Here is a 22,446-nt window from a genome sequence, read left to right as displayed (position 1 = left end):
CCATCCTCGCCTGTCCGTACCCCCATATTTCCTATGAGGAAACCAGGGTGTGATGAGTGGAGATTTGTACAAGACTTACAATCAGTAAATGCAGCAGTACAAGCAAGGGCGCCTGAAGTGCCAAATCCGCACACCATATTATCACAAATACCACATGACAGTCCATGGCTCACCGTTGTGGATCTGGTGAATGCTTTCTTTAGTGTACCGGTACATCCAGATAGTCAGTTTTGGTTTGCTTTTTCCTTTGAAAGAAAACCCTACACGTTTACGCGCCTTTGTCAGGGCTATTGTGAATCGCCAACCATTTATAATACAGCATTAAAACAAAGCTTAGAAGGTCTTACCCTTCCTGCAGGCACAACTCTGCTGCAATACGTGGATGATTTATTATTAGCAGCGCCAACAGAGGAGTTGTGCAAGCAAGTCACTTTATGCCTGTTGAAACATTTAGCTGCAGAAGGGCATAAAGATAGTAGAGCAGAATTACAGAACTGTAAATAGAAAAAGAAGTAACTTTCTTGAGGCATATTATTAAGGGGAATACACAGAGGCTGTCTCACAACCGAGCACAAGCTATAATTTCGCTACCTAAACCAACCACAAAGAAACAGGTATTGTCTTTCCTGGGCATGTCTTCCTACTGTTGCATGTTTATTCCATCCTATGCAGAATTGGAGGGACCATTACGAGCCATCATTCCCACTAAAGCCGGGAATGCGATGCAGCTGGCCTAGACCCCATAGGCGGAAAAGGCATTTGTAGAATTGAAACAAGCACTACAATGCCTGCCTGTCCTACGTTTACCAGATCCCAACAAACCTTTCACTCAGATGGTAGATGAGAAAGGTGGTTATATGACATCGGTTTATGCTAGAAACATGGAACACACCAAAGATCGGTATCTTACTTCTCGGCGAAATTAGACACAGTAGCACGAGGGCTACCAGCCTGCCTCAGAGCAATAGCAGCTGCCGAGAAGGCTATACTAGCCTCAAGAGTTATAGTGGCATACTCCCCTCTTACTGTTTTAGTCCCACACGCAGTATACCGAATACTGCAGGACCAAAGAGTGTCACACTTATCAGCCCAGCGGTGGCTGAGATACCACACTACCCTCTTAGACATGCCTAATATAACTGTCAAAAGGTGTATAACACTGTATAACACTGAACCCAGCTATACTCCTTCCTGCACAGCAGTCTTAGCTGAAGTATGTACATCGTGGGTTGATCTCTTTGAAAAAGCCATAAGTAACCCAGACCTATGCCCCTATGTGGATGGGTCAGCAAGCAGGGATGACACAGGGGTCAATAGGGCAGCATATGCTGTAGTAACAGATCATGAAATACTTAAAACAGAAGTATTACCATCCTCCTATTCAGCGCAGGCTGCTGAACTAGTAACACTGACGGAAGCATGCAAACTAGCTGCAGACAAAACTGTTAATGTCTATACTGATTCCAGATATGCTTGGGGGGTAGTTCATGATTTCGGAGCCATATGGAAACATAGGCAATTCCTGACAAGCTCAGGTACATATATTAGACGTCACCATCTTGTAAATACACTGCTAGAAGTCATTTTGCTGCCAAGAACAATTGCAGTTGTTAAGTGTGCAGCTCAAAGAACCACAGAAGACCAAATAAGCAAGGGGAATAATTTCACAGACAGAGTAGCAAAGTCAACTGCAACTAAAACCGCTGTGCAAGCAGTACAGGCAATAGCTGCTACCCTGCAAGCCACATTATGAGAGATTCAGTCTGGGGCTACGGCCACTGAATGCACCAAGTGGAGACAACTAGACTGCATGGTGCGCGATGGTGTTTGGACACACACACCTACGGGCAAAACTTGCCTACCCAAATCATACATGCAGGGCCTAATCAGAATTGCTCATGGGCGTAGCCATATGAGCAAAGGGGGAATTGCAGGACAGCATATCAAAGTACTGGTTTGTGCCAGGACTCACAACACTTACCCAAAAATTTTGTTCCAGCAGCACTCCCCAAAGGGCACCACCACGCAGAGCCCAGTAGTGGGACACCCGCCAGCAACCAAACCATTTCAACATTGGCAGGTTGATTTTGTTGAATTAACCCAAGCAGAAGGTAAGAAGTATATGCTGGTGTACGTGTGTATGTTTAGTAAGTGGGTAGAAGCATTTCCCACTACCAAGCAAGACGCACAAACAGTAGCTAAAATGTTCCTAAGGAAAATCATTCCTAGGTGGGGCCTACCAAAGTGTATCTCAAGTGACAACGGCACACTGTTCGTACATCAATGCCTTATAGAACTAACCAAACATCTAGGTATTGATATGATGAAACACTGCAGTTACCACCCCGCTAGTGCAGGGGTGGTAGAGCAGGCTAACGGCACTCTGAAAGCAGGATTAGCAAAAATGTGTCAACAGACAGGACTTAACTGGGCTCAATGTTTACCATTAGTCCTGTGGCAAATGCGAACTAGACCCCAAAAGCGCACGATGCTCAGTGCCTTTGAGGTTTTCGGCAGACCACCCTACACAGGTGTAGAGCCTCCACTGATGGATAACGTACTCCTAACTGATTCCATAGTACAGTATTGCATGTCATTGCACCATGCTCTGTCAGTTGTATCCAAACAGGTGCAAGCTGTCCTGCCAAGCCCTGCAGACAAGCACCTTCATGATATCGCTCCAGGCGACTGGGTGGAACCAAGTACGGTGGACAGGACTGCACAAAGTCCTGTTAACAACCCACACTGCTGTCAAAATAGAAGGACAAGGAACCTGGGTACATCACACACACTGTAAGAAGGCTCCGACACCAGCCCCAACTCCAAGCAGCAGCACCCCAACAGACTAGGTTGGAACTGTGTTGAGTAGAGTGTTGAAGGCAAAGCCTACCCTTTCGACACTCGGAACCATCAAGAAACCTATAAGATGGGTGTGTCGGTGCTTGTGATACTTGGGGTCTGGCATAGTGTCCACTTGAGTACATCCGAACGTATAACCTGGGATACCGCTTCCTCCGGTTATTGGACCAGGTTAAACAACGGCTATTTTAGTACCTCTAATCAGGAACAAATCCCATGGTATCAAGCCTTCAATAAGCCAGTGCAGCAGACAATTACAGGTCACCTAAGAGAAAACACCACAAAGCAATGTCAAATTATTAGGGTTCCGTCTGGTTCTTATGATTATTCTGCAAACAGAAAATATGTATGGGACATCAGAACCGATAGCGAAGTTAAACAATCAGTCAATCTTACTATAGCCAATGCACCCGGGGATGGAAATGCCATTCAGGTAATGTTACGAGGAAACTGGAATATGACTAATCCCAATGGTAGCTATCTGTGCTGTATAGAAAGGGTGGGGGCTGACATTTGTGCGCCACTGACACTGGTAGCATTGCCACATAGAGAAAATCACACACAGCTAACACAGTCAGAACATAGACTGCATATTAATATGGACGAAGAATCCCACGACTTATTAGAAGAATTGTTACCATTTCAGGGCCCCATCGCCACAGAGGCAGAACGATTAGCAATTAAATGCCAACACAACAGTGTGTATGTCAGCCATTGTGCATGCCCAACATATCGAGCAAGAGTGCCTGGTGTGCCAGCACACCAGTGTTCCATGGACTGTAATCCCTCTGAGAAACGCAGACGTAGGAGAAGTGAATATGACACTCTCTATGTGCCACGTTATTAACCAGACCTCAAACTGTCCCAGTCCCACTAACCCCGCACCACCGAAAATTATGCTGCATGTGGCAGCTAGAAAGGGTGAGATATGTGTATGGCAGATGAAGCAGCAGGTGCCGGTAGGCTGGTCCAGATGCGTCGACTATGTGCAGGTGCACAGCAATGGCACTTGCAGTGACTCCAACAGCAGTTCCCTGTGGAATTGCCCCATGACAACCCTGCAGGGGTATTGGAATGTAATGTGGGTCAGTGGTTCGGTGGCCTATGGTGAATTACCACAGAATTGGACTGGTTGTTGTTATCCAGCTATAGTGCACCCAAGGACGCAGGTGTATACACTTCCCCAGGCCAAGCAGCACAGGGCGAAGAGAGACATAACCAGCACAGACCATCGTGGTAGAATCCTGAGGGACCCATGGACCACTCCAGGTGAAACCATTGGCTGGTCCCTTTTTCTGGGCGGTGGCACAGTAGCAGCCCTGCAAAAGATCAATGGCTTAGCTTATCAGTTACTGCAAGTAGTTAATGATACCTCAGCAGCTATAGGCACTTTTAAGCTAGAACAACAAGCGATAAGGGCAGCAGTGCTTCAACATAGAATAGTATTAGATCTCCTAACCATGAAGGAAGGAGGGGTGTGCAAAATGATTAACACTTCCTACTGTTTTTACATTCCAGATCTCAGCGCTAATATTACTGATTATATGACTCACATGTGATCTGCCATCACTCCACCGCCTGCAGTTCCAGGTGGATTCTGGGACTGGCTGACGGCCTGGTTGGGCAGTCGGGCAGCGAACCTAGCGGCTGTAGCGTTGCCCATTCTGCTACCCATTCTTCTTCTTCTTCTTCTGTGTTTACCGCTGTTTTTTTTGTCACTGTGTCAGACATCTTTCTAGTGTGTTCACCATGCCAGCTCTCAGCGGCATGCCAATGACCAAACCCACGTCTGTGAAGACATTCCGCTCCCCAAGACGGTCAGTGCTGGTGACCCACATGAAGACATCGTAGTGTTATTTGCTGCATAAATGTGTGATATAGAATCAAAGGGGGGAAATGTTGTGGAATTTACTTTGCTTTCTGTTTCTATAGTCACAGCATAACAATCTGCAGATAGGCATGCGAATCAGGGACATCAGCGGCTCACATGCGTTCTTCTTGTGCTGACCCAGCAGGTGCACACACTGTTCTAACCATAGAAATAGAGGAATCCTTGAACGCTCAAACTAACCAAAGCATGATTAGCAAATACACTGTAGGAGTCGTTTTTTTCTACTTTTCTATTCGCTTTGGGCGTCACTGCCACTGTCTGTGTATAAGGGGAGGGGGACTGTACTGCGGGTTCAGTTCTCTTTCTCTGTTATACAGGAGACAGAACTCAATAAACTTTACTACTCAATGCATTAAGCTGTCTGTGTTTGATGTGCTCTCATTTTTCCACCACAGCAAGCATGTACACAGGAAATAAATTTAGCCATTGCTAACTGTAACTAAACAAATTTAGCTAGTATGTACATCTCCCAGGAATACTGCAAGAAACAGTCAAACAAACAAAACAGTAAAGTTAACTCAAGCAACACTATATGATGGTACCATGGGTAACAAGTGTTCTGTAATTTGGTCAAACTGTTAGAAACATAGTTATCCCATAAACAATAAATATTTTTAAAATTTAAGATCTAAATATCTTTTGGAAAAAAACATTAACATGCTATGCTTTAATTGTTAACAATCATATCAATCTACTATTATACAGTATCATAATTGTGATTGTTCAGGACATTACATGAGCCAATGTAATTACTGCACATTTCCTGTAAAATCTTTGTTTTCACCCGCTAATTGAATCATCAAATTAGTATTACACTGGGTTTAGTGCTCTGGATTTGTACAATTTCAATTACTTTATTGTCATAGAAAACCAAGACCTTGCATTCTGCTACATCATTTGCATAGAATTCCCAATTTGTTGCATCCAACTCCACTTCCACCCTTGTGCACTGCATGATGTGCAGGGCAGGAATTGATCAAAATGCAAGTTTCAAGGTCATGAAAATAATGCGTGCATTAAGGATACCACAGGTTCAAACTCTTAAGGTACACCACAGAAACAGATTACATTTCAGAAAATTAACTTTATACCATCCTTGAGGTGCAAAAAAAAAAAGGAATTTGAGGACATATAAATTGGATTTTTGAAAAATGTTATATTTAATTTTTTTTATTTTAGTAAAACACATCAGAAATTGTTTTTTGTTTTTTTTTTATTTCATATATTGATAAACAATTCAGGATTAAATATATCCATTATATCTGTCTTTTTTAGTTATTATGAAACATTGATGATGGGTCCACACGTATTGGTACTCAAACTCCATTTTAGGACTGCCCTGTAACATAAATAGGAAAAATATTATTAATTCACAGCTTCCTGCTTTACTGTGTCAGTTATTGATAAATAACATCTTCAATTTGCAGGCAAATAATCTCACATTTTACTTGTCATATTTAATTACATAAAATCACACTTGGTGTAAAATAGTCTATTCTAATCAATCTAATCCTGTGTATAATTACAATAAAATTAATCCCAGGAAATGAATGGAAAAGTGACTGAAAAGAACCCTAGTCTCCATTCCATGCTAATGGGAGTATGGAGGTAAAGAGGAAGAAATTATCCATCATGTCATTTGTGAACCACACAGGCTGTTAATTTTGTTGGGTAGTCTATTTTCATGCCATATCTTGGGACTTTTGCTAAAAGTGGAAAAGCAGGTGGTTGCCATAAGACATCTAAACATCACTGCCCATTGGATTCCTTGATGCCTTGCCACTTTATGTAGTCAGAATGTCTATTAATGTCCATTGCTAGAGTGAAGCATTTAGAGCAGAAATGCACTACCAGCTAACTCAAAATAGGTGTAAAATCACTGCCAAGATTCACTGATAACCATACAGAGAATCTAAAGCAATTATAAAAGATGTCTGAGATGGCTTCTAGTGAGCATGGGAATCATGCTGTCCTACTGTCTAAACATTTAAGTATATTGTTTCTGCTGTTCATCTTTGCTCACATTGTGTCTGGTTGGTAGAAGCTATGAGTGTAAAGTGAAATTCTGGCATCAACAATTTGGCCTTTTTGGAACTGTAATTGACATAACTCACCCCCTAGTGCTGCTTATGAAGTTGTCATTTAGGTCACTGAAAGTAAAAATTCAATTTTTTGTGTGTTTTATGCATTTATTTTGTCCACTACCAGTATGTTAGAAACAGATTAACTGTTCCATTGTGTAATGCTTTTGCCTCAGTTCTTTGTTCTCTTTTGGTTATTAGCCTTTGGTTAATTTCTTTATAATTACATTTACAGAATTTAGCAGACGCTCTTATCCAGAGCGATTTACAAAAGTGCTTTGTCATTTACTCATAGAATACATCCTAGCCAGTAGAGTAGGTTAGAGTCCAATATACCAATGATCTAGAATACTGTAGAAATACACGGATCACTGCTGATGCCTAGAAGTACAAAATTCATAAGATCTATCTTAAACAATGATAAATGCGATAAACAATATGTGCTCGAGTTTGTTACGCAACATCAGTGTAATAAACAATACCCTACAATAAGTACTAGTTTAGTTAGTCAATATAGGAGCAGGGTCAGTGGTCATTTAAATATTCCACAAATAGATGGGTTTTCAGTCAGAAGACTGCAAGGGACTCTGCTGACAGAAGACAACAAGTAAGAGTTCATCCCACCACCTGGGACCAAGACAGAGAATAGTCTGGATGCTTGTCTTCCATGAGACTTGAAGCATGGTATTTCAAGCCAAGCCGTACTTGAGGTGCAAAGTACTTGAGGTACGGATCGGGCTTTGACCATTGACCTCATGTATGTAGGGGCTGGTCCATTTTTGGCTTTGTAGGCAAGCATCAAGTTTTTAAATCTGATGCATGCAGCTACTGGAAGCCAATGAAGGGAGCGCAGCAGCAGAGTGATGTGTGAACTTCAGAAGATTGAAGAACAGTCAAGGTAATGGATTAAAACATGTCATGTCTGCCACACAACCAGTCAAGCCCACTTTGTTCCCCTTCTCCAGAACACTAATGCTGCCCCCTGTCATCAGATGAATGTCTCTCCTATACTGACTATATTGTCCAATTCCTCCTTGCGAAGTATTGCTTGCCTCCTGTCTCCTTGTCCTGTCTGACTGGACAGCCCGTAGGAACCAGTCTTGTTAGCCATACAAGTACTCTCACCCTTGTAACCTGCATTCTGCACACTGAAACCATTCAACTCCATCATCCTCTGTGTGAGACCCACTAATTTTGGTTAAACAAACAACCTGTTCATCCAGTGAACTTACTGAATGGAGACTCTATTTCTTCAATAAGTACTAGGGGTGTAAGGATGCAGAAATGTGATAATGTGAATCGAGACCATGGACGTTCTGTTTATTTGTTATCTAATGCAGTTGCATAGTTTGAACGACCACAGGTCGTGTGACCTATGGCAAAGATGTTGCAATAGCATGCTTTAATACAACAGCATGTTCTAAACAAATATTCCTTGAATTTTCTTTGTATTTTCTTTTAATTGCAGGGAAATTTTTTAAAATCTTGCTTAATATTTCCAGTATTTTGCATTGTTTATGCTTCAGAAAAAGGGAATGCAGTGAAGCTATATTTTGTTTACAGTACATTTTGTCTACAAATGTAAACTCCTTATTTGTTGTAATTGCAGGGGACAAAAGATTCTTTGTTTAAAAATGTATACAAGAAAAATGCATTTTTAAAAAGATTCACTTTTTGATTGTCTTGCAAAATCTGAGACTAAATTTTTGGGAAAAAAAAGTGTAGAAACAATAGTATTGTAAATCGTATCAAATTGTGAGCATCATTACATCCCTAGTAAATACATATACATCCTTCTAAACCCTGACCCTCACCTAGCCCCAGTCAAATATGCTGACTTCATCCATGTTTTTAGCAAGATCCATTCTACTGAACTGCATTCTCACCGATCATGCTATTGAACTCTTGCCTGGCAGTCACTTGCCCAAAAAGTCTAAAGCCTACCTTCTGTCCATCCCAGCAACCAACAATGCTGCACACCCTGATGTGAGTTTAAATACACACAGACGAAACAAAGTACAGGTGTGTGCAGGCGTGGCCACAAATGAAAGTCCTCCCACTGCATGTGGCTGGCCAAACCACGTGCCTCACAAGAGGCGAGCGTTCCGTGACAGGTACATATAAAAGTGCCCGGATGTCTACCTTACATGTAACGTAAAGACAGTGGTTACACCTTGCCATGGATTTTGTCACTGGCCTTCCGTGTAATGGTACTGAGTCTAACGGTAACTCAGTAATCTTGTATATAACTGAGCTGTTCTTGTGCACAGGTTTAATAAACATCTCATACACATGCCATAAGTTTGCAATAGGTGTTTGCCAAACACAGATGCAGACCTACCCCTCTACTCCACCCTCTCTCTCCAGCTCCACCTGCATTGCCAAAAATACTTAGATGTTGGCCCATATAAAACCTGCAACTTATCTCCTGCAGATCTCTCCTCAAATGTGGCTCTCCCTTGTATTCAATATCTCACTGCTGAAGTCAATCCACTACAGTTCCTCCTTTTCAGCAGGGACCCTGTATAAGTGGTTTGAGCACTGCTGGACTTGTGGGGTTCTCCAGGACCTTGTGGACTGAGATGGCTATGGCTCTGAGGAACAAGTATGGGTTCCTACCTTGGACATTCTGGGTCCCTGGCTCATCCAGTCTTCCACTTATAATACCCTGATTGTCTTTTCCCTCACCCATGATGCTGGCCTTGTCCCTGTGTAGTTGGGATATCAGGAGATGTCCCTTCGAGGAGGGTACTGTCATGTCTACCCCATTTCCAAACCACTCCATGAAAAAACAGTGAAGCACCAAGATCAACCAACAACAATCACCTTCGCGAGAATACTAATGCTCCTCATTTGTCGTTAGCTGACTGTCTTTCCCTTACAGACTACTGTTGCCCTGGCTTGAACACTGATTGTTTATTTGCATATTGTATGTTACTGTTGTTGTAATCCCATTACTGTCCGTTACTATTTTTGCCTAGCATGTTTGTACATTAGCCTTCACTTCAGGTTTTCTCCTCAACTGCCTTGACTAGTAGATTTGGAAGTTTTTGAATTGCTGCCGATTTAATATATTTTCTATGCCTTGCACTTGGATCCCCTGTCTTCGTGTCGTAGCAATATAAGTGCTTAGTGCTTAAGATATTTTTCTAACTATGTACCATAACAACAGTTGAAGTACTGGTTCATGCCTTCATTACTTATTTTCAACAATAACATTTGCTTCAAGCTAAAAGCTTTTTAACTAAGCCAATGCTCTGTCTCAGACTAAATGAAATAAGGGTTAAACCAGGCCACCAACTAATCATGACAACATCCATCTGTTTGGCTTAATCGTTGACTGCTTTTTGGATTTTTGACCTTGTCTTATGTTCTCTGGATAACGGCTGAATTTTAAACATATTGAAGTGAGCGGATGGTTTTGTTTGGGATGCCAATGAAGAGGGAGTTGCAGTAATCAAGATGTGAGGTGATGAAAGCATGAACCAGCGAGTCTCAGCTTGTTTTGCCAAGCATTGTTTGCACAGCATTGGCCTAAGTCTAGTGATATTGTGGCTATGAAATAAGGCATTTTTAACCCGTGAACTGATGTGGGGTTCAAAACAGACTGAGGAGTCAAAATGTACACAAAAGCCACTAACTGCAGATGAGGATTTGACCAAGACACCATCCAGATTGAATTTAAAATCAGAGAGTTTTTAGATTTTGGATTTAGAACTAATAAGTATAAATTCTGTTTTGTCACAGTTCATGTTCATCCACTGTTTGAGATCTTGGATACAAGAGAGTAAAGTAAGATGTGGTATGGTAGTGTTAGCCTTGGTGCTTATGTAAATCTTAACATCTTAATAGTGGAAATGGAGACCACGCTTATGGATAATCTGACCAAATGGTAAAATATAGATTATGAATAGGAGAGGGACAAGGACTGATCCCTGGGGAACACCTTAAGTGTGTGCAATTTGTGTTTACCAAAGTTGACAAAATGTGATCTATTAGAAATATAGGAGGTGAACCATTCAAGAACCATATTAGTAATTCCAATGTTTGAGAGGCAAGTGATGAGTACATTATGGATAACTGTCAAATGCGGCACTTGAATCTAGAAGGAGGAAAATACTCAAGTCACCAGAATTTAAGACTGCAGTTGAGAGGCTACAACTTTTTCTAATACCTTGGCTAGAAATATCTTGGCTAGGAGCTTTTATGTCCTATGGGATCACTATTCTTTTTATTAATATTATTTATTAATATTATTATTAAGACCAGGTATAGCTATGCACCAGCTAAGCAATAAGCATATTACAGATGATACTTAACCTTATTGTAATGGCTTGTGCTCTGAGATTTCCATGAAATTCTGAAACATCATTCCTTGAAAGGCAATATAAAATTACATGACTCCTAGTTAGCTTTTTTTTTTTTGTTCAGTGCCAAAGTGCCCTCAAATTTTGTGCATTTTCACTGAAGCCTCTAATGTGACAAAAGCAAGTGAAAAATTAGACACAGCAGCTTTTTAATATTCTCATCTTGGGACCTAGTTATATTATACATAACCAATTAAACTATCAAATGTAGCATAAAATTGTGTGAAGTGGCACTTTACCAGCAATGGAATACATCATTTAGGGCTGCTGTTCTGAGAGACTACCAGTCTACGATCATTCACATCTTGGATAAGCACTGTAACAGAACAGAAAAACGGACCAGTCATTTTGGATGGGGTGCAAGTTCACTTAACTGACAACAGATATAACATAGCTGTACATTAGATTAATTTGGAAGTTTCTGGCTTGAACTGTTATGAACACAAAAATGAACACTAAAGTATCAGTGCAAAGCCTAAACCTACACCTGAACAACTGTTTTAACAAACCTTTCAGGATTATGATTCTGTGATACAGTTTAACTTAAAAAACCACCAAATATATCTAGATGTCAGTTTGTTTGAAATCACCCACTTTTATCTGAATCACCAAATGGATCAGTCAACCTTCTGAACATTGCATTTTCTTCTGTAATTGTATACTGAAATGTTATCCTTACATTGTCATGTGAAAAAAAACAAAAAAAAACAAAAACACAATCGTGCCAGTTTGCTACCATTTTCTGTCAATAGGAGTTAGCATTACTGAGAGAATAATGATCAAATGTCTTACATAAATCTCCATATATTATTATTAGCCAGGAATTGACATTTATTTCAGAAGTTAAGCAGTATTCTTAATGTTTTAGTGGTTTTGTGAACTCAAAAGTTTATTTGGCAATGAAGTGTTTCCTTCACCATCATCTTCACCTTCACCTTATGATTATTTGCCATGTTTGTTGTTCAAACTTCAGAAATTGTACTTTTATTGCATTTTAAGGATCTGTCTAGAATTCCTTTACTGGTTATAAAATAAACACCAATAGTTTAAATCTTAAAAGTGAGTCATTAGCTGTTGTTTAGCCACTTGTAATTCTTTCACAGCCATATTGTGACCTTGATCATATTAGGCACTAAAAAGTGAACTGATTACCACTTATAACTTGGCTTTAGTACAAAAACATTAAGCAAAATTGGGTCAAATGAGGAGATCATCTTCCAGATTTGAAGATGAGAAAATAATCACCAGGTGGTGGCAAAATATATCCAAAAAGCATAACTAATATCAAAGTAATGCTCTGTAAGATACGCCATTTTTATTGATTCTAGAAAAATAGTTTTTTAATTTTAACTAAGATTGATAAGATTGATCAAAAACAGAAAAATACTATCAAGTACATCAAGTGTAAGTTATTTTTCTTTCTTTTTTTACATAGAGGGAAATGTTTAATTACATCCTTCTGTCATTTATCCTTATGGACATACCACAAAGCAGAAATACAGAAACAACACATATAACTACTCATGTAACTGCTTCCATTTTCATCATATCTACAGTTGATCCTGCCAATGTTTTGATGACCAACATTTTAAATGTTAATTTTCTGCGTTTAAATGAATAGCATATCTGCTAACGTTTCTCAGACAAGAAGGGAAAATAAATCAATCATTCTAAATTGTTTTTCACTATTGGGAGTCTCTGGGTTAATTTTAAAGTTCTCCCACGCCCCTTCACCCCACCCCCATTCCTAAGTCGATGACTTAATTCTAGCAAGTGTCTTACACGATTTCAAATGACAAAAACAACAAAGTTCCCAAAACCAACTTACTAAATGTATATTTAAAAAAAACTACTTTGAGACATCCCACATCAGTGAAGCACATAATGAAATATAATGATATGTAACACTCTAGCACATTCCTTAGACTATCTGAAGGAACTTCCACAATTAATGTGGAATAAAAAATTACAAATGTACTCACTGTCAAGGACTGCTAGGGCAGCATGTCGTTTGTCCAAAGCATTGCTGACTTCTTCCATCAGCCAGGGAAGGAATCCAGTCTCTATATCTATAGTATGGCAGTAAGTATATATTAATTTAAAGGATGTAGATTAATTTAATAAATATCACTGAATTATGTATTTTAGGAGCAGAAGGAGTCATAGAAAAAGTAAAATGGTGTGAGGACTTGTGCATAGAATCTGGATGCAGGGAAGCACACCTCTCTGCACTGGGTCATAGAAATAGCCATGGTCCCTCAGGGTGGTGAAGACTGAGGGCAGCAGGTCAGCCAGATAGTGCCGAGCAAAGGCTCTGGCAGCAATTTTCTCTGCAGTCTCTTTCTCCTTCTCCAGGACTGCCCTTTGCTGCTTAATTCTGCGGTCCTACATTTGCAAAATCACATACAAAAGTGTAAGGAGGGGGTATTGGTGGATGTGGTCGCAGATCAGCGAAAGACACACAATACTGATTTCAGTGACGCATTGCATTTCTAAACTTATATCTGTTGTATTTGAATGGTTAGCTGTGTTCTGAACTAGCCCGTGTGAAAACATTAAAGGGGAATGCAATCAGTTTTTTTAAATGTTTAATTAGATGCTAAGAACTAAAATGTAATTGAAACAGCTTTAAGGAAAACTGCACCATTCCAGAGAATTGTGAAACATAGTAAGTCAGAATTGTTCACAACAGCAATGGGGTCTGAGAACCAGAGGTCTGGAGTGTTTAAAGCCTTTAAGAGCTACCTAACAAAAAATTATTAAATGAAATGGTTGCAAAAATGTCATAGTCTGATTTACAATAGGATTCTTTTGCAATAGGAAATTGTGACCTACAATTATATTATTATTGTAGTTATTGTTATTATTATGTTTTATAATAAAAAAAACAGAGAGTGCGGCAAGAAAAAAAAAGTACATTTTTTTTGTTTGTTTTGTTTTACAGATTTATCACTACTTTAGCTTTCAAAACATTACATATAAAACTGTGTTTTGACATGTGTTACTTCACTGGTAGTTTGTATAACAAATAAAAGCTGTCTTCCACAAAACAGTGTGGAGAAAATTGTATTTCTTCAGTACATTGTATGACATGTTTACTTCTCAATGAGTAAATTTTGCTGAAATTTTAAAAGACCAATGAAGATCTATCTCCAACATCCCTATTCCTTACATTGTTGTAATAAATATAATGTAAACTGGCCCTGAAAATTGTGACATATGTAAAAATATACTGCATAAAACAAATTTATGAAAACATAAATTCTCAAAAAAGATCACCTAAAGACTGAAAGACTAAATACTAAAGACTGATTATGGCTAGCATTACCTAAAGTACTGTGGAGAAAAAAAAAGATCATAAAATGGTGCAGTGAGAATCACACTGAATACACTCTATAATTTAGGATGTTCTTAACACATTAATACTTTTGGGACACAGGACCAAGATCAGAACAAGACACAGGCAAGATGAAAGAAACTCTAAATGTTCATGATCACCAGACCTTCTCCTCACGGCGACGTCTCTCTTGTTCCTCAAGCCTCTGCACCTCTACCAGTTCAGCATTGCGCAGCTCCTGGAAGGCATGCTGTTGGGCCCTCAATCTAGCCAGCTCCTCCTCCTCCATTACCTCCAGCAGAGCCTGCTCTATGGTCTTACCCACCAACACCTCTAGCACAGGCTGCACCTCCATGTCAAAATGAAACAGCTGTAACCAAAAAGAGAGCAGCCAAGGTTAATATTGATATAAAGTGCTTGCTTAATCCTTTGTAATTCTTGCAAAAGAGCCAGTGTAAATGAAAGCCTCGTCAGCTTGTCAAAAAACAAAACAAACCTGTGGTTCCATAGTCAAATTCTGCATTCTCCATACAACACAACTTTAATAAAAATATAGTAAATATACAACAATAACAATAACAGTGGATCAAGTATATTGAGTTACATGGTTTGAAAATAAAATGCAGGCCACACAGCTGTTTTGATTCACATGTTTTACCAAAACTTCCTTTATCTTTCTTATGTCTACGTGTGTGTGTGTGTGTGTGTGTGTGTGTGTGTGTGTGTGTGTGTGTGTGTGTGTGTGTGTGTGCCGACACTACATCCTGATGCTGCTAGAGACTCACCCACCACAGGACTACAGCCAGTACTATAATAGAAATGTAAGTCAGGCCAGGTTCCAGTGCCTGAGTGAACTCTGAGTGGTCAGCTCTGATAAGGCATTGTGTGCTTGTTTGGTACAAAAGATACCCACACAATAAGCTAGAGGAAAACAATCATGTCAGAGATGGCAAAGTCCTTAAGGGATACTGCTGGACTAAAATTACTCACTAAATGCCCAAACCCATCACCATCCCCCTGCATAAGTTTGAAAAAGACAATAAAGACTTTACTGAAAAGGGTGGAAAGGTTTTCTCAATTTTGTTTTATGTCACATGAATATTTAATCTACCTACCAAGTTGCAAAAGGTCTGTAAAAAAATCATATAGGACCCTAACTTTTTATTATTTTTTTACAAGAAAAAAAAGAGGTCTTTATACACATATAGATCTTATGTTACTTGAAGTAAGATAATTTTGGGTATCAAATGCAAGACCTGTGGAAATTAGCCTTCTTCCTGTATATAGTGACGCTTAGCTATAAGACTACAACTAAAAAAAAAAACAACTACATAAATGAAGTATCTGTGAGTAAATATCTTAACATTTTGAATTATACTTAAAAAAACATTTACTTTACATTTTCTTTGCTGTCAACACTTTTTGAATACCCTTATTACCGAGGCTATATTAAAATAGAAAATCACCACACACTACTCAAAGTAAAAGGGCAGAAACCAGTGAAATAGCTGAAGGGTTGAATGACAAGGCATTAGACTATTCAATTCTGCAGTTTTATGAACTCATCTATGACTCAGTCATATCTCTTTTGGTAAGGCTGCTGTGGTTGGTTAGTTTGCACACATTACATTTATGGCATTTAGCTGACACTTTTATCCAAAGTGACTTATAATCATGCACAAATACCCTTGAGCAATTGAGAGTTAAGGGCCTTGCTCAGGGGCGCAACAGTAGTAACTTGGCAGAGGTGGGGCTTCAACTGGCAAACCTCTGATTACACGTCAAGCACCTTAACCACTGAGCTAATAAGATGCTTTAAATTTATTATAGTTTGCATCCATGTTGAATCCTATTATCAGTGCTCAACTGATTATGCCTTTCAAAGTTAACTGTGAATGTGCTTCAGTTAAATTCAGTCTACTCAGAGTAGACTGAGTTTCATGGAAATTTTAACTAGCTGTTCTGGAACCAATAACTGTCTATGTTGGGTTGAGTTAGTTCAACTCAGAGTTCAAGGTTAAGTTTAAGGTTTGTTAAACACACTCTCTGAAATATCCCCCAGAGCCATTGATTAAGCTGTGGGCTCTGTTTACCAGGGATTTAAATATCTTTTCTGTGTACGTTTAGGATTATGGATTGCTACATCTGTCTTTCAACATCTGGTTGTTTTTTTAATTTTTTTATTTTTATTTTTATAAGACCTAGATAACCCTAAATAGGAATGCTATACTGCAAATGAAAATGAAAATGTGTATTGGGAATTAATGAAGTAGGAGCAACTGAGGAAAATCCAACAGTCATTATTTTCTAAGGAATGTTCACATTTGAGAAGCATGCACGAATAGTAAAGAAGCTTCACACTGGAAAAACTGTATGGGTTATTGTTGAACTGGATGCAATTAACAATGAAAAATACTGCCTCACTGAGTTAAATGCAAATTAAATGAAATTTAGTGACAATTCAAAATGTAACTACTTCACCAGGTTCAAGGAAAAATGAATAATTTGTTGTTGTTATACGCAAGCTGTATCTGTCTCAATGTGTTGTACATGTCATTGTTTACTGTTGCATGGCAACTGGCTTTATTTTATATGATTTACATGAACAGGCATTCTTATAACAAGGTGCTGCTACTACCAAGCTAATTTCTGGTTGTTGCTTAAATTATAATCATGAAGTTTAACATAACATTTAAACCTTAATATTTTTGCATCTATCCACACCAACCCCTTGTTAATATGTCATGCAGTTAATATCAGGAAATGATGCAGTAATTGTACATATACAACAGGATAAATTAAACTGGCATAAACCATGTAAAAATACTGAACAAGTTCTATGTGTACCTCTCCTTCCTCTATTTGTGTGGCTACATCTTTTCCAGATTTGGCAGGGATGAAGAGAGGTGTAGCTGGTTTGTCCAGGAATGCATCTGTCTGACATTCCACATTGACATCCTCAATATGATCGGTCAGCTCCTCCAAGTACAACTCTAGGATTAAAATCAAATCAAAATTTAAAGCCTGAAGAGAATGTAGGAACAATCCTCTTGAATTCCTGCTATCCTTAACCAAAGTATCGGTTTGGTGAACACAGCTGGCATATGTCCCCCAATGACAAGGGGAATTATGTCGTCCAACACCCCCGCCCCCCACCACCACCCAAATAATTACTTTTAAACAGTGTGACATGAGTTATTTTGGATTCCTTTTAGATGTGGTCAAAAGTATTATTATTTTTAGGTCATACATTTTAAAATGATATACTTGCAAAGATTATATATAGTACACCAAGTTAGTGTAGATCTGTTCAAGTCAATGGGGTGAAAAGTGTTACAGTTCCTATCTGCTTATGTCATCCACCTCACCCCTCCCACATCTCCCAGGCAACGGCAGCAGTACACACTGCAAGTCCCAGGTAACTGAGGGAACAAGACCCAAAACAGTTTTTCTGAATTAAGACAATTTAGTTGGGTGATGTGAGCAGTGCCCCCTGAACAACATTGATCTACATGAAAAGCCAAAATTTACATTTACAGTTAGGGCTAGAACATAATAGGCTATTAAACCGAGAATCTGAGGCATAGGAACCCAGTATGGTCAAATACACAGGCTCTTCAAAGAATGACATACTGCACATATTTTAAATGCAATAATAACACAGAAAGTTGGTTGTGCATTACATCAGTGTTCCATTATTAAACAGTTTACAATATTAGGAAATTCCTCAAGGTGCCAAAACCTAATAAAAGCACTAAAAATGCTATATGCAACCTCTGACACACTGATATGTTGATAATGCCACTGTGTTATAACCAGTTCCCCTGATGCATATTTCATATAGAAATAGGAATATGCATATTTGGCAACTGCATAGCTACTGTACTCATCTTTATTTTTTTCCATCAAGATTTATACTGGACTTCATGGTAGCAGACATGAGAAATATTTCTGCATTTCTGAAATCTTAGAGAACCCAGAGTCACATGTAAAAATATGAATAATATGAATAATCATCTCCTCCACTTAGCTGCTTAAGTGAAAAAAACTGAAACTCCCCAGATGTAAGCTCCAACTCCAAGTGTAAAGATGAGTTCTTGGATGCGAGGTGTATTAAATACGCGAGGATGCTATTCTGTACACGCCAATTCAACACTTTTCTTTGATGTAAAACTGATGTATTTCCTCAAATGCGTTAGCCCAGATGTGGAATAACAGTATCCTCGTATGACGATGGAACATGTATTTGTACTTCAGTGACGGAGGGGGCGGCAGTAGCTCCATCCAAAAAAGAAATTATCCAGCTAGCAGCCTGATGATAAGTTGAATGGAAGACTAGCGAAAAGTTTTGTATGGTAAATAGCAAGAGTTTGACTAAGGATTCTTACCACACACACACACACACACACACACACACACACACACACACACACACACACACACACACACACACAATAGGTAACCTGCGGCAAACAGCTTACCAGTCTGCACATCTGTATGCTTTCTTCCCTCAAGTGCCTCTGGGGTTCTTGAGTGAAAATGTTCTTTTTCCCGCTTTCGTGCAATTGCTCTTCTTCTAGCCTCTTGTTGCCTTTGAATCTCGACTTGGTCCGTCTGAGATGTCTGTCAAACAAATATTTCCCGTGGTCTATATAGCTAGCTAGTAATTATGTTTTTCATATTTCTGAATGGAACCAACTGCTCAAGCGACATTGCTTGCATAATTTCCAGCTGAAAACGTGTAGCGTTAGCCAGCCCATTGTGATGATTATGATTAGCTAGCCCTAGGTAAATACTCACAACTGGCAGGATTTGATGCGCATAGGTATTTCCTCTAACGACACGCCGATCATACATGATGTTTCCGTACACAACTTGTCCTTCATTTCTGTGGAAAACAAAGAAAATAACTGTGGCAGCTATCTAGTTAGCTATCTTACCTAACTTTTTAATCTAATTAATTAAAACAAATGAACGATTTCTGTTTTGTTTGTGTCTATCCTCATCAACTTGGCCTATCCAGGTTAGCTATCCAAGCTAGCCTGGTTAGTTGGTTCTTCATCTTAATAACGGACAAAATTACTGCTATGATGCAGATGATACTAGTTAGCTAGCGTTTCTAACCACTATCTTACATTATTTATGTAAGTTCGCTTACTGCATCATCGTAGGCTCCCTGTATTTGAGACGACTGGGAACAGGTCGTGGACGACTAGAAAATGTGTAAGTTCCATTCGGAGCCTCTCTTTGGGGCTGCAAAACCGAAGTCATTCTCTCTGACTAACTTTTAATATAGAATGAAAATATTAGCTATTGCTACAAGATGATAAGAATGAAGCACAATAAAGAAGCCGACGATTGATAGCACGAAGAAAAAGTCCGTTATTTGTTGGGGCAAACCTAGCAACAGTAACCATGTATGACGTCTCTACTTTGGAAATCCTAGATGAGCGACGTCAAAGTCAAGAGGCTAAACAGCAGTTTGTTATCACCCACATTATTAAAAAACATTATTTATTACAAATATGTTGTAGGTTTACAGTAAGAGTATAGCCGTCTTGCCCTCCTTTAACTCTTCAGTGGTGAGGCTCTATTATATTTGGCTGGTCATTTTTCTGTGTTGAAGACTAACAGTCTTCAACATGTGCCATTGCAATACACTCTTTCCAGCACAACACACGCTACCATCCCTCTTCAATATCAGTGTTAACTGCGCTGAGGATGGCCTAAATAATATTCGGACAGTGTTCATGTGGTTAATGATGATAGAGTGACTGAGAAACTGCGCAAGATAATACCCAGGTCACTGCCTGTAATTGTACTATATTTCTAATAAAATGGACAAGCATTTAGTCTTGAGAGAGACTCTAGCCTACCTATGGTTTATCTAGGCTATATAAGGCCAAAGGAATCAGGAGATAATTTTTGATTATATTTGAATAATTTATAATATTTTAAGGCTTATTCTTGGGGATTATAAATCTTGTAGAACTGATCCCAATTTAATGGTACTGAACTGTTACAGTGCTCAAAGATGTTTCAAATTTACAATATTAACTACTTTTATCAAATAGAACAGTTATCCAACTATTCATGAATAATGCATTACAGCAGACACAAAATTGTCTTCTCTTTCTGAAACAAGGATGCACACTTTGTTTTTGTTATTGACTAGGCTACCCAAACATCAGCAACACTCAGCACGCAGAGATTCCACTCTCTACTAACAGAGGGACGTTTCACCAGTATTGTCTGTGACTATGATTACATTTCATGATTTGCATGTACACTAAACACTTTAATAACAGAGTCTCAATGGATTGGAGCTTGTAGGTACATTACAATTGCCCTAGAAATTATATGGTGTGAAAACATTCATTTTGAAGGAAACTCCAAAATGTCCAAGGAGTAGTGTATAACAGTTTATCACTGTGCAGGAAATTGACATGACAGTATTCCCATCAATCACTGAGAGTCTCATCAGGCTCTCCTAACAAGCTGAGCCTGCTGGCTGGCTTATTATAATAATTTATAATCATTTTGGATAATTATCCAGCAGAAGAAAATAAATGGAAATGTGTAAGATTTCACTTGTGTGTGAGAACTAATAATATTTCATACATTTGTTTGCTGAAAAATATCAATGATGTGCAAAATCATGTACAAATCCTGATGTACATTTTCCTGAGGTAAACTGGCCATAGCAAGCTGTTTAGCTAACATCAACCAGATATTTGTTTTAGGTATAGATACAGTTCAGTAGCCACAATAGTAAATAATGAAGCTTCCTAATTGTCCAGCTGTCAGGTGCTCTGAATGACAAGGTGTTTGTACTGTAGCCAAAAACATGCTGTACTGCCATAAAAATTCACAAGAAACGTGCTAAAACAAGAGTTAACACTGGAAGCGGTTTTCCAAAATAGAAACAATAGCTAGCTAACTATACATGCCTTACATGCCTGAGGGGTGAATTGAATGCTGAATTAGAGACTTTCCTCTTGGACAGGTAACTAGATAGCTAACTTATCGATATGTAAATAAGATTTGTAAAACGAATCGAGGAGATAAATAATTATCACTTACCTAAGTAAAGTACAGCTTTGGGTAAACCACTTTTAGAGAAATAAATACTCGTCAACTGTATCAAACTCCCTTGCATCTAATGGAACTCGTGGAAGCTCATTACAAAGAAATATTGGACAGTGAAAACGCTGGATTATTCTCACACCGGCAATTCATTATGAGGCGAATTATCAATCAGTTATTTAACCGCGGTCACTCCACCTGCAAATCGCAAAAGGTCGGTCGCGAAAGGCTTAAGTGCGCGCCTACATTTAGTATTACAGTAGCCAGTTTATGAAACGACATAGGGGGAAGGTTTCGCGCACTGAACTAACTGAAAGTTTTAGTTAGTGCAAACACTGAAAATCTAATAGAAATGCATTCTTCATCTTAAATAACCTATCTTACTGAGGTCCAATGTATCGATAAAATGTGTTAAAATATATGTAGAAGAGAAGAGTCTTAAATTTGTTGGAAATTCAAACCTTCCAAGTTAAAATCCATTTCTTATCAGTTGAACCCACTATATTTACAAAGATCACAGAATGCTGAGAATTTCCACACCTTCCACAATCACAGACAAACAATTAGTTAACCAGCATTCAAATGTTGTAAAATTGGAGATGGATTAAATAAAGGGTAAATATCACAGCATATACAAAACACCTGCAACATCTGTGAAAGAATGTGATGTGGACATGTAAAATATGATCAGGTCTAAGCTTACTACAGTCAGCCATTGCTGTAGGCTTACCCAACGTAGTATCAAAGTACCATCAGAAGCTATGCTTGGAGATATGCATTCAGCAAAAAGCACAACAACCTGTATAACTAAAACCAACAAACTAT

At 38.9% G+C, this 22,446-nt stretch overlaps 1 protein-coding gene across 1 annotated transcript; it reads right to left on the bottom strand.

Moving 5' to 3' along the window:
* Nucleotides 1–5,514: 5,514 nt before the first annotated feature.
* rsph3 (radial spoke head 3) lies at nt 5,515–19,938 on the bottom strand. The gene is made up of 9 exons (XM_027001208.3): nt 19,694–19,938; nt 19,336–19,423; nt 19,017–19,158; nt 17,383–17,528; nt 14,702–14,905; nt 13,421–13,583; nt 13,181–13,267; nt 11,438–11,514; nt 5,515–6,089 (listed from the first exon to the last, which is right to left on the bottom strand). The coding sequence occupies exons 1-8, from the start codon at nt 19,804–19,806 to the stop codon at nt 11,453–11,455; spliced, it is 1,005 nt and encodes a 334-aa protein (XP_026857009.2). The 5' UTR covers nt 19,807–19,938; the 3' UTR covers nt 5,515–6,089; nt 11,438–11,452.
* Nucleotides 19,939–22,446: the final 2,508 nt, after the last annotated feature.

The sequence above is a fragment of the Electrophorus electricus genome, chromosome 2, assembly GCF_041902795.1.
Source record: "Electrophorus electricus isolate QZ-2024a chromosome 2, ASM4190279v1, whole genome shotgun sequence".
In the NCBI taxonomy this organism is placed as follows: Eukaryota; Metazoa; Chordata; class Actinopteri; order Gymnotiformes; family Gymnotidae; genus Electrophorus; species Electrophorus electricus.
The sequence above is the reverse complement of the archived record's forward strand: the minus strand, read 5'-3'. Positions and strand labels throughout refer to the sequence as shown.